General features: G+C 45.5%; 1 protein-coding gene across 2 annotated transcripts in view; it reads left to right on the top strand.

Annotated features, from left to right (window-relative positions):
• The window catches only part of sv2 (synaptic vesicle glycoprotein 2), a 13,308-nt gene extending 267 nt beyond the window's left edge, over window positions 1–13,041 (top strand). For both annotated transcript variants that reach the window (XM_079502490.1, XM_079502491.1), the window contains exons 2-14: window positions 752–862; window positions 1,788–1,886; window positions 2,465–2,626; window positions 4,356–4,518; window positions 4,951–5,072; window positions 5,784–5,947; window positions 7,302–7,382; window positions 8,069–8,146; window positions 8,804–8,892; window positions 9,415–9,545; window positions 11,007–11,102; window positions 11,243–11,402; window positions 12,331–13,041. In XM_079502490.1, the coding sequence (XP_079358616.1) occupies window positions 766–862; window positions 1,788–1,886; window positions 2,465–2,626; window positions 4,356–4,518; window positions 4,951–5,072; window positions 5,784–5,947; window positions 7,302–7,382; window positions 8,069–8,146; window positions 8,804–8,892; window positions 9,415–9,545; window positions 11,007–11,102; window positions 11,243–11,402; window positions 12,331–12,514 (1,626 nt within the window). In that variant the 5' untranslated portion in view covers window positions 752–765 and the 3' untranslated portion in view covers window positions 12,515–13,041. The remainder of the gene's footprint in view (window positions 1–751; window positions 863–1,787; window positions 1,887–2,464; window positions 2,627–4,355; window positions 4,519–4,950; window positions 5,073–5,783; window positions 5,948–7,301; window positions 7,383–8,068; window positions 8,147–8,803; window positions 8,893–9,414; window positions 9,546–11,006; window positions 11,103–11,242; window positions 11,403–12,330) is intronic.

Raw genomic sequence — 13,041 nt, 5'->3', positions numbered from 1 at the left:
GTCAAGTGGGGGGAAAAATGCACAAAAAAGTTTGTATTGAATGCTTCTATTCTATTCTGTGGAAAATCCAATAAACAGTGCTTTGAAGACAACTGCTTTGAAGACAAGTCCAATACATTTATATTTTAAGTATTATTACAAATAATTAAAACAGGACGCATCAAATAAATAGCTATACTAAAAATACAATAATCAAATGACAATGAAATCTGGTATGAAAAACATTAGGACTGTGCAATCTCCAGATTAGTGTTTCAAAATATGATTGTTTTTTTGTTTTGTTTTTAGGGGTTTCCGAGGCTACTACTAGGCTGGCTCGATGGCGATTTGTGCAGATGATGCGCTTGCCTTGATTTTAGAGAGTCACCGAATTCGACAGGTTACCAGTTTCCGTGTAGTACTTGTTTCGCTCCATGGGCCGCGCCGCGAAGACTGAGCTCAGGTGTAACAGAATACAACTACCATCAGTGATACTATGTAGAATTTAACTCAGATTTTGGACTCGAGTGAGTCCATCGCCAAGTAGAATTGTATCGACAAATCTTTGATTGATTGTATGCGGGCTAAACGTACTTCCTGACTGTTTCTAGTTTTCGTAACAGTGGTTTTGGGGACCGGACCGTTTTGTTTTTAGCCAAGTCAGCCCAGCTGTTTCATTCATTTTGGTTTCATACCGACCGGTACGTGTGATGGGATGGCGGTATCGGCTGTTGCACAGATACTTGTGACCAATCAAATCCTGTGACTCCAGATCGTGCACATTCGATGTCTCGTCGGTCGCAGTCCGGTGATGCTGAGGCACGCGAGCCGCTTCTCGTCGGCGATGATGAACCGAATCCATCAGACCTAGACTCAGATGAAGGTAGTGATCTCTAATGTTGTTGTGATCATTGATGTTTCTCAAATTGCTGTCAGAGAAGTCCCACAGACATGACAGTGGGGCTTAGGTTCAGTATTTTGGTTATAACGAAAATACACAATATTATGGCTAATATTAATATATCTGTATACTTAGGAGAGGGGAGGTATAATTCCAAATTGTGATAATTAAGTTATTTGACCTGAGGTATTTTATGGTTATTTCAAGGAGAGAGGTCGGTTATCTAATCTTCCCTCCACCCTCAGAGCAGAGAAGCGCCAAAAGCCCCAAATGTCATTTACTGATAATTTAACTGCCACTTCTTCAGCATGCACGAGACTGGTAACCACGAGCCTGGCTGTGTTACAAGAAAAGCAGAATAGGAGTACTGTGTCTATATTGTGATGAGACTAGATATCAGACATTTTAGATATCATATTGTGATATGGCATATATTAAAGTGTTAACTTTTCTTGGTTTTAAAGGCTGAGTGATATCATTTTCTGAACTATTTGCCTTTACCCTTCCTTTATTGCCTTTATTTATCAAAAAATAATTGTGTAAAACTGTAAACATTTTGTGAAAGAAACAATAGTCATCCCCACAATATTGTCACAATATCAATATGAGGGTATTATTGTTATTTTTGCAATATTATCACCTAGCACTCAGAATCTGGGGGAGATTACCCAGCCCTATAGGCTTGACCTTGCATTATTGATGCAGTATAGCTGGAGTATTGATGCAGTATAGCTCCTACCTTTCCTTTAAATATGTAATAGGCCTAACAGTGTGTGTGTGTGTGTGTGTGTGTGTGTGTGTGTGTGTGTGTGTGTGTGTGTGTGTGTGTGTGTGTGTGTGTGTGTGTGTGTGTGTGTGTGTGTGTGTGTGTGTGTGTGTGTGCGCGTGCGTGTGCACTTCATACTAGGTGAAACCATTTTTGATAGAAGCACAGTAAGCCACACCTGTGATGCTGAACGGGGTGCACAGAGGAAGTTAACATATGAGGAAGCCGTTGAAGAAGCAGGTGAGTTAACCCATTAAGACTTGATTAAGACGATTCTACAAATGCCTTCTAAAACAGTAGTTCTCACACTTTAAACGTTTCTTTTTAAATGTTAAAAAATAACAGATGTGCAAGCTCGCATATCAGCCATTTTTGAATAGCCAACGCAAAAATCTAAAATGACACGGGTGCTTTCTCGGTTTAGATGTGTTAGATGTGTTTGAATTTTTTTAGATGATGTCAGTAGTTTTTACTGTTTTTATTTCAGTTTCACATATCTGTCATTTAACTGAAGTGAAATTGCGTATAAGTCTGTATAAAAAAAATCACACCTGTGTGAACTGAGTGGTGTAAGGTATTATATAGCCTGATCAGCTGTGGTCTAACGTAATGTCTGACGTAATGAAATCACACCCGTGTGAACTGAGTGACCATAGCAACCATGCTCATTTTTTTGGTACGAACAAACACGTGGACACGTAAACTAACAAAGCCAGTTGTTGGAGTGGTTTACACCACTCAAAAACCTTATCATCAATCTCAGCTTATCCAGAACTAAAACAAGGTCATCAGCTAAATGTCTACCCATGTGTCCTCAGGTTTTGGGTTGTTCCATGTGTTGCTGCTGCTGGCCTGTGGTTGGGCCAACGCCAGCGATGCAGTGGAGATACTGTGTGTCTCCTTCCTACTTCCTACTGCCAGATGTGACCTCCTCCTCAGCTCCTCTGACATGGGCCTGCTGACCGCCAGCATCTTCCTCGGTTAGTATGTAGTGACCTCCTCCTCAGCTCCTCTGACATGGGCCTGCTGACCGCCAGCATCTTCCTCGGTTAGTATGATGTGACCTCCTCCTCAGCTCCTCTGACATGGGCCTGCTGACCGCCAGCATCTTCCTCGGTTAGTATGATGTGACCTCCTCCTCAGCTCCTCTGACATGGGCCTGCTGACCGCCAGCATCTTCCTCGGTTAGTATGATGTGACCTCCTCCTCAGCTCCTCTGACATGGGCCTGCTGACCGCCAGCATCTTCCTCGGTTAGTATGATGTGACCTCCTCCTCAGCTCCTCTGACATGGGCCTGCTGACCGCCAGCATCTTCCTCGGTTAGTATGATGTGACCTCCTCCTCAGCTCCTCTGACATGGGCCTGCTGACCGCCAGCATCTTCCTCGGTTAGTATGATGTGACCTCCTCCTCAGCTCCTCTGACATGGGCCTGCTGACCGCCAGCATCTTCCTCGGTTAGTATGATGTGACCTCCTCCTCAGCTCCTCTGACATGGGCCTGCTGACCGCCAGCATCTTCCTCGGTTAGTATGATGTGACCTCCTCCTCAGCTCCTCTGACATGGGCCTGCTGACCGCCAGCATCTTCCTCGGTTAGTATGATGTGACCTCCTCCTCAGCTCCTCTGACATGGGCCTGCTGACCGCCAGCATCTTCCTCGGTTAGTATGATGTGACCTCCTCCTCAGCTCCTCTGACATGGGCCTGCTGACCGCCAGCATCTTCCTCGGTTAGTATGATGTGACCTCCTCCTCAGCTCCTCTGACATGGGCCTGCTGACCGCCAGCATCTTCCTCGGTTAGTATGATGTGACCTCCTCCTCAGCTCCTCTGACATGGGCCTGCTGACCGCCAGCATCTTCCTCGGTTAGTATGATGTGACCTCCTCCTCAGCTCTTCTGACATGGGCCTGCTGACCGCCAGCATCTTCCTCGGTTAGTATGATGTGACCTCCTCCTCAGCTCCTCTGACATGGGCCTGCTGACCGCCAGCATCTTCCTCGGTTAGTATGAACTCATACAAATAGCTCTTTATTAGGTCGACGTTTCGGTCGTTAGACCAGTGGTTCCCAAAGTGGGGTCCGGGGACTCCAGGGGTCCTTGAGGGAGGTCCAGGGGGTCCCCAGCTAAATGATAGTTTGGAACCAAATGGACCCTCCCTAGGGTACATTTGGTTCCATTTGTACACTCGGAGTTAAATTAACATTGATTTTACAATATAAATTGGGGGTCTCAGAGATAGAAAGTCCATTAAATGGGGGTCCCTAGACTAATACATGTCAAACTGGGGGTCCTTGAAATTAAACGGGTTGAGAATCACTGCTAGAGCAGAAGATGAAAATCTTCTCTTATGGGGGTCTCTGGCATATTTCTTCAAATGGGGGTCCGCAGGCTAAATAGTGTCAATTTGGTGGTCCTTGACGTGGAAAAAGTTTGGGAACAACTGCGTTAGACCAGACAGACAGGACATTGTCTCAGTCTGTCCTGATGAAGGTCTTATGACCAAAACGTCGACCAAATAAAGAGCTACATTTTTTGCAAGTTCCAGACAGTGTGACAGTGTTCTTTGATATTATTACCAAAGATACAATCAGATAGGACTTTTCTGTTTGGATGTATGTGCTGTCAAGGCCAGAAAGTATTCTTTCCCACTCAGTAGGCTTCCCGCATAACCTCTCGGGTATGATGATGTCTGACGCATACCTTCTATAGGGATGATGGTGGGAGGTTACCTGTGGGGTTACCTGGCTGACCAGAGGGGGCGCCGCAGAGTCCTGCTGGTGTCTCTGACTATCAACGGGGTGTTTGGAGGACTGGCCAGTCTGGCTCCGCACTTCTGGCTCTTCCTGCTTCTGAGATTCATCAGCGGTTTGGGGTGAGAAACACCACACTCTACAACTGTACTTTGGATTGAAAGACTGACCTGTAACACTGAATGGTCAAGTTAACCCATTTTGGGCGGGAACCCCTTTTGGTGTTAGCATTATGTTGTGCTTTAGCTATTGATAAATAGCAGATCTACAAGCTCATAGCGCGCCACCGAGTGGCACGCTACGAGCTTGTAGGTCTGCTATTTTTGAAAAATCGAAGAACGACTGACATAGAAACATAGCTTTTTCAGAAAACTGATTTAGAAGACATTTATAGAATCGTTCCCAGGTCAAAATGGGTTAAGTCCTGCCTCCAACAAGTGTTGGGTTGAGACGTCCCTGATATATACACAATTAAACAGCTCAACATGGATGGTGTAACAAAAGAAATCCAAGCTTTAACAAGTACTTTTATTTTTTGTATACCTTACCTGTAGAGTTGGCGGTTCAATTCCCGTCATATTCTCTTACTTCTCGGAGTTCCTGCCACGGCTGAGGAGAGGATCCATGATCAGTGCACTGGCCACCTTCTGGATGGCAGGAAACATCCTGGCTGCAGGTTTGTCTGTCTCTCTGCACCAGGAAACACCTCTGGGCACATGTATGGGTGTCGTTAAGATCTGTCTCTCTGCACCAGGAAACACCTCTGGGCACATGTATGGGTGTCGTTAAGATCTGTCTCTCTGCACCAGGAAACACCTCTGGGCACATGTATGGGTGTCGTTAAGATCTGTCTCTCTGCACCAGGACACACCTCTGGGCACATGTATGGGTGTCGTTAAGACCGCAAAAGAAATGTTGAAAGATAACCTTCATTCATGCCCATGCACGCCGCTAACAGCACTCTTTCACTCTTTCAGATCAAGGCCCCTTGAGATACAGCATCTCATTATCAATGGGGACCCATAAAACATGAACAAGATACATCGAAACATACAGTACACAGATACATATATATTATACACAGATAGCTTGCTCACCCTCTTCTATCCACCCTACCAACCACCACATCATCATCTGTTAAACAACAGAGGAAAGAAGGGCACAGTGTAAATACATCAGTGTATATGTCATTGCTGGTACTTGTCAGTTTAGAAGCAGCGACTGATGACAGATGAAATAGATCTAAGAGATAGAGGAAGATTATTCCAATCAGATGGGGCTTTGTAGCAGAAAGACCTCCGTCGTCCAAACACATGAGAGGTTTTTGGTATTTTCAAGTGGATACGACAAAGTAAGCTTTCTGTGGGTCTTCGCCCGGTCTCTCCAGGCCTGGCGTGGTTGGTCATTCCCAGGACGTGGGTCCAGTTTCCCCTGTGGGGCCTGGACTTCCAGAGCTGGAGGTTGTTTGTGGTTCTCTGCTCCATTCCCAGCCTCTCCTCAGCTCTCGTCTTCAGACTCCTGCTACCCGAGAGCCCAAAGTTCCTCATGGAGGTAGGAAACATGAAAGTGCTTTATATTACATTACATTACATTGTGTTATATTGTGTTATATTATTTACATTAGCTATATATATATAAAACAATATATATTAATTTGGGGGTAATTGGCTCGATAACGTTTTTAGAAGGCACAGATTTAGAAGGCATTTGTAGGATCGGCCTCAGGTCTTAATGGGGAATGGGTTATAACATAAGAATAATTGGTAATCAATCAAGAAAGATTAGTAGGAAATTAGTAGTAGTAGAAATACAGTTGTTTTTGTGACAGACATAGAAGCATCTTCATGATAAGTTGCTGTGTCTGTCAGGCTGGTCAGGAGAAAGAAGCGGTCCATGTGTTCAGCATCATGTTTGTGTGTCTGTCAGGCTGGTCGGGAGAAAGAAGCGGTCCATGTGTTCAGCATAATGTTTACGTTGCTGTCAGGCTGGTCGGGAGAAGGAAGCGGTCCATGTGTTCAGCATAATGTTTCTGTGTCTGTCAGGCTGGTCGGGAGAAGGAAGCGGTCCATGTGTTCAGCATAATGTTGTGTCTGTCAGGCTGGTCGGGAGAAAGAAGCGGTCCATGTGTTCAGCATAATGTTTGTGTCTGTCAGGCTGGTCGGGAGAAAGAAGCGGTCCATGTGTTCAGCATAATGTTTCTGTGTCCGTCAGGCTGGTCGGGAGAAAGAAGCGGTCCATGTGTTCAGCATAATGTTTCTGTGTCTGTCAGGCTGGTCGGGAGAAAGAAGCGGTCCATGTGTTCAGCATAATGTTTACGTTGCTGTGTCTGTCAGGCTGGTCGGGAGAAAGAAGCGGTCCATGTGTTCAGCATAATGTTTGTGTCTGTCAGGCTGGTCAGGAGAAAGAAGCGGTCCATGTGTTCAGCATAATGTTTCTGTGTCTGTCAGGCTGGTCGGGAGAAAGAAGCGGTCCATGTGTTCAGCATAATGTTTGTCTGTCAGGCTGGTCGGGAGAAAGAAGCGGTCCATGTGTTCAGCATAATGTTTCTGTGTCTGTCAGGCTGGTCTGGAGAAAGAAGCGGTCCATGTGTTCAGCATAATGTTTCTGTGTCTGTCAGGCTGGTCGGGAGAAAGAAGCGGTCCATGTGTTCAGCATAATGTTTGTGTCTGTCAGGCTGGTCGGGAGAAAGAAGCGGTCCATGTGTTCAGCATAATGTTTCTGTGTCTGTCAGGCTGGTCGGGAGAAAGAAGCGGTCCATGTGTTCAGCATAATGTTTCTGTGTCTGTCAGGCTGGTCGGGAGAAAGAAGCGGTCCATGTGTTCAGCATAATATTTCTGTGTCTGTCAGGCTGGTCGGGAGAAAGAAGCGGTCCATGTGTTCAGCATAATGTTTCTGTGTCTGTCAGGCTGGTCGGGAGAAAGAAGCGGTCCATGTGTTCAGCTTAATGTTTGAAGTGAACCACTGGGGCCAACACAAGACATTCCCAGTAAGAATCTCATTCTGTTTAACCATACGATTTAACCTTAATCCACTGTACAAATAAATGTTCACAAATGTTAAAATGAAAAACATGTTGGAGCTGTAAAGACCTAATCCATTATGTCCTGCGAACATTTGAAGTATTAACAGTGCATATCATATATATCAGGGTTCCCCAATTAATTTTCCTCAAGGGCCATATTTTGACTATAGGGAACCAGGCTGGGGGCCGAGTCCGCACGCGCAAAAAAATAATTAATTCATTAATTAAATAAAATTAATTAATTAAAAATTGTTCTCAACCAGTGGTCCGGGGACCACCAGTGGTCCTTGAGGGGGTGCCCAGTTTGACATGCATAGGCTACTGACCCCCATAATGCCATTTATATCTGGGACACCCTCCAAAACAAAACAAAAAAACTATTTTTAAAATCTTTTATTATTCTTCCAGGGGCCACAAGGGGGCGCTCCGCGGGCCGCAAATGGCCCGCGGGCCGCCTATTGGGGAACCCTGATATATATGTTTTACCAGTTCATTCACATAAACAAGTCGATTGGGCATGGCTCACGCCTCTGAAAATAGCATTTGATCAACAGTGGCGACCATGGTTAAAATAAAGGCTGCTGGGCATAAACTATCATTTCAGGAGGTCCATGCTGGTTCTTCAGTTCTCATCTCTTGGTGTTTCACAGATCTTTGGTCTGCGTACCAGTTCCCCTGCTGCTAGAGATACAGGACAGAGGCACGGACCCATAAGCCTTTGTAAAAAGGTAATAGCACATATATAGTGCATAAAGTACCTTTACTGTGCATCCATACGATTTCAAGAGGCATGTTAATGCAAAGAGACGAAAACAGAAACAAGGAACTGATGTGTAAATTAAGTGAAAACCCACCTCTTCAGACTCCACCATGGCCCGTAGCACTTGCCCTAGCCTAGCCCCTTAGATAGCACATTATGTAGACTTAGGTAGTATTTTAAACAGACTTATAGCTTGTTACGTAGACAGCACTAGAATTGTTTTTTTTATGTAGTTATAGCACTTTATAGTACACATGTATAATATATAATATAGTATAGTATGTATAGTTTACATAGATACTCCACTGTTACGTTCTTAGTTTACGCTTGAGTCATGATAACTACTTTTTATATATGTGATGTATGCCATGCTTTTGTTATTTGTTTTGTTATTGCTTAATGTAAATCGCTCTGGATTAAGAGCGTCTGCTAAATGCCTAAATTGTAAATTGTAAGTGGTGTGCTACTTTGCACAAATAGTTACAGTATGGTCTTTAGTCAGTAGCAGTTGCTGTAAAGTTGAGTTCATGTTACGCTAAGTTACGTTACGTTGCGTTGCATTTTGTGACGTGGTCCTTGAAGATGATATGTTTTATAATGTGGGTGTTTGTGTTTACTGCTTTAGATACTGGGACCAATCAGAGAGCTGTTTAGAGGGCAGCTGAGGACCAGAAGCATCTCCCTGCTGATCATCTTCTACTGCATATCCTTTGGGTAAGTCAAGAAGACAGCAAGCACACCACTGGGAAGGAAAGGGTTTAGCAGGAGGAGAAATGCATGTCTTGTTTACCATATGGCTACTGGATTCTCTCTCCTTAGAAATGTATGATTTCTACTTCTGGTTATGTCTCCTGCGATTGGGGCATTTAGTCCTGGCTTGTTTTCTTTCTGAGACTGACTTCCTCCTGCTGCACTGTGATGGTGATAAGGGGAAGTTTGGATCAGGTGGTTCTTTGTATCTTTAACTTTATCTTTAACATAAATCAATGATCTCCCATGTATGTCTGTATGGGGTGTGCACGCTTTTCTGAATTTCTTTTGCGTGTGTGTGTGTGTGTGTGTGTGTGTGTGTGTGTGTGTGTGTGTGTGTGTGTGTGTGTGTGTGTGTGTGTGTGTGTGTGTGTGTGTGTGTGTGTGTGTGTGTGTGTGTGTGTGTGTGTGTGTGTGTGTGTGTGTGTGTGTGTGTGTGTGTGTGTGTGTGTGTGTGTGTGTGTGTGTGCGCGTGCGCGCGCGTAGGTACTATGGTCTGTGGATGTGGTTTCCAGAGCTGTTTAAGAGAGCAGAGGATGGAGGTTCTCCTTGCTCCAACATGTCTCGGTCCTCCTCCCTCAACAACCACACCGGCTGCTACCCTGTTAAAACAGCAGGTAGCCTTCTGCCCCACTCACCTTATACTGTAGGACTCGATAAACTGAATCTATTGCACCTATTATTGAGGATAACTCTCTACTTGACTGGGGTTTGGCTTTGTACTGTTTCCCCCTCTACACCAAATCTCTTTGCCAACAATAACCGATTTACAAGCTCATCTACAACGGGTCATATGTTCCCTCCAGAATAAAGTTGCTAGGGTTCAATTTGCTGGAGTTTGAGAATATGTTGGGACGCTCTGGGTACACCAGAGGGCTCTGGGTACACCTCTGGCTCTTGGTACACCAGAGGGCTCTGGGTACACCTCTGGCTCTGGGTACACCAGAGGGCTCTGGGTACACCTCTGGCTCTTGGTACACCAGAGGGCTCTGGGTACACCTCTGGCTCTGGGTACACCAGAGGGCTCTGGGTACACCTCTGGCTCTTGGTACACCAGAGGGCTCTGGGTACACCTCTGGCTCTGGGTACACCAGAGGGCTCTGGGTACACCTCTGGCTCTTGGTACACCAGAGGGCTCTGGGTACACCTCTGGCTCTGGGTACACCAGAGGGCTCTGGGTACACCAGAGGGCTCTGGGTACACCAGAGGGCTCTGGGTACACCTCTGGCTCTTGGTACACCAGAGGGCTCTGGGTACACCTCTGGCTCTGGGTACACCAGAGGGCTCTGGGTACACCTCTGGCTCTGGGTACACCTCTGGCTCTTGGTACACCAGAGGGCTCTGGGTACACCTCTGGCTCTGGGTACACCAGAGGGCTCTGGGTACACCAGAGGGCTCTGGGTACACCTCTGGCTCTGGGTACACCAGAGGGCGCAATATCATTCCCTCAACAGTACAAGGAACAGCCATGAAATACAGGTTGTCACCCAGGATTATCACCTCGGGCATGACTGCATCAATTACGCCGGATCTCAGTTGGATAACCTCCCTTTAATTAAATAAAGAAATTAGAACTGTCAAGAAGGAAGTGCCTCTGCAAACAAATCAGTATTCACACTGGTACACAGTATTTCCCTCGACAGTGTAGGCCCGCAGGGAGGGAGTTGGCAGCAGAAAATAGTAATACAGCAGGTGTTGCTGACGGCCACTCTCACCATTACACAGCCATTCTGTGAACTGTAAAAAGGTCACTGTTTTTGGCACTTTCTTCTAAGACATGAATTCTAATTCAAGCCATCCACAGCAACCATGTTTGGATGGCTGAGTTTCATTCATGTTTGACATACATGATGCGTTCCTTCAACTGTGAGGTTACTAGATGCGTAGCTAACACCCCCCCCCCCCACCTAAAGGCAAACAAAGGCTTGATAATTATTCTAATATCCTGTATTGATATTGACATGATGGTACTTAGTACAATAATGATGATCATAATAGCATGGATGTGTACAGCAGCTTAGGAACTATGGATTTATAATCTAAATCCTCTAAATGTTTGATGTGTGTTCTGTTGTCAGTCTATATGGAGGGATTTGTAACGGCAGCCTCCAACCTCCCAGGAAACATCTTCACCATTATAATGATGGACAGCATAGGAGGCAAGACACTGCTCTGTAAGTCTGCGCATCATCTTCACCTATACCCCCCCCCCACCCCCCCAGTCAATCACTGGATAGTGGCTACATTTACTGTACATGGAGTTAATAATCTGACTGTGTGCGTGTGTGCGCGTGCGTGTGCGTGCGTGCGACAGTCTGCAGTCTGCTGATGTCCAGTGTGAGTGTGTTTCTCATTTACATGGTCCAGACTAAAGGCCAGAGTCTGATCCTGTCCTGTGTGTTCAGTGGAGTCTCTGTCATCGCCTGGAACGCACTGGATGTCATAGGAACAGAGCTGTACCCCACACAGCTAAGGTAAACAATAGCTGTATTGATTTTATTTTTTATTCTGCTGTAGAGAGAAACAAGGCATAAATAGAGAGGCGTGGACACGCAAGGTGTCTTCTTCTTCTTTTCCTTTCGCCTGTTCCCTTCAGGGGGTCGCCAAAGCCAATCATCTGCCTCCATCTCACCCTGTCCCCTGTCTCCTCTTCAACTAACTTCCATGTCCTCTTTCTTTTTTTTTTTTACTTACATTTTTATCCCTCGGTTTTGTAACCCATTTTTTCACCCCTGTGCCAATTATCTAATGTGATCCTGGGCTCTCTACGATCCGCCAACCTAGTCCCCATATATGGGGGACATGGGGAGAGCAACGGACTTGAACTCATGCTTCCTTCCTGCCTGAGTGTCCAAGTTGCTCCTTTACACGTGACAGGAGGGAGTTTCCCTGGTTGGATGTAGCGCGTGGAAGGAATACGTTATTCCAACCAGTTCCTTTCCCCTCTATCAGGCGCCCCGGCTGGCCAGGGGGAGGCAGTTTGTTTAGAGACCAGGATTACTGCATGTTTTTTGTGAGGGTACCTACCCTAGGGGACACGGGGAGAACATGCATTGCATGCGCTTGCATGTTCTCTCCATGTCCTCTTTCAATACGTACCTCCAAGCCAAATCTCCTCTTTTCCTGTTTTCCTCCTGCCTGGCAGTTCCAAGTTTCCAACCTCAGCATTCGTCTACCCACATAATCATTGTCCCGCCTCTGTATCTCAGTCTATAGCCTCTCTGACTTTATCTCCAAAACATCTAACGTTGCGCTGTCCCTCTGATGTACTCATTCCTGATCCTATCCATCCTTGTTACTCCCAGAGAGAACCTCAACATTTTAGTCTCTGCATGTGCATTAATATGCTCTTTTTAATTACGTCTAATAAACTACTCACACATGTCATCATGTCTTTTTCAGGTCCTCTGCTCTTGGCTTCTTCACAGGAGTTGGCCGCATAGCCGCTATCATGGCAAACATGGTCTTTGGGAAGCTGGTGGACACGAGCTGTGCTGTCCCAATCCTGTTGGTGTCTGCTCTGCTTCTGGTTGGAGGTCTGGCCGCTCGACTGCTGCCACAGAGCAAACACACAGAACTCAGCTGATTCATCGATTTTCATATCAGTTTGGTGGCACATGTTGTTCAGTAAGCCTGGGGGAGCCTTGTTGTCATGGAAACACTGTGTATCCATAGTGATGGATGATGTTTGGATCCTGAACAAAGTGTTCAGAATTGATGTTGGAAACTCATCAGCTACCTTTTAGCTTTGAGATTTCAATTCTGTGCCTTGTTTTATATATTTCCTAATGTTCACTAGTTCTGTCTCATGAAAAGACCAAATTTATCTAGTCTAGATAAATATATTTTGAATGAGCTGTTTATACTTATATATACGTATATAATATTGTAGGTGCCTATCGGGATGATGGTGGGAGGTTACCTGTGGGGTTACCTGGCTGACCAGAGGCGCCGCAGAGTATATATATTTCCTAAGGAAAAGTGAATATTCCATCTTCCAGTTAGTGTATTTTTTAAGCCAGTGTATAGTGACACTTGATGCTCGCCAAGTGAAACACCTGGACAATTCCTAAATGGGTAGATCGACATTCCACCTATTTTAACAGTAAACGT

Source organism: Electrona antarctica (genome assembly GCF_951216825.1).
Source record: "Electrona antarctica genome assembly, chromosome: 5".
Lineage (NCBI taxonomy): Eukaryota > Metazoa > Chordata > Actinopteri > Myctophiformes > Myctophidae > Electrona > Electrona antarctica.
The sequence above is the reverse complement of the archived record's forward strand: the minus strand, read 5'-3'. Positions and strand labels throughout refer to the sequence as shown.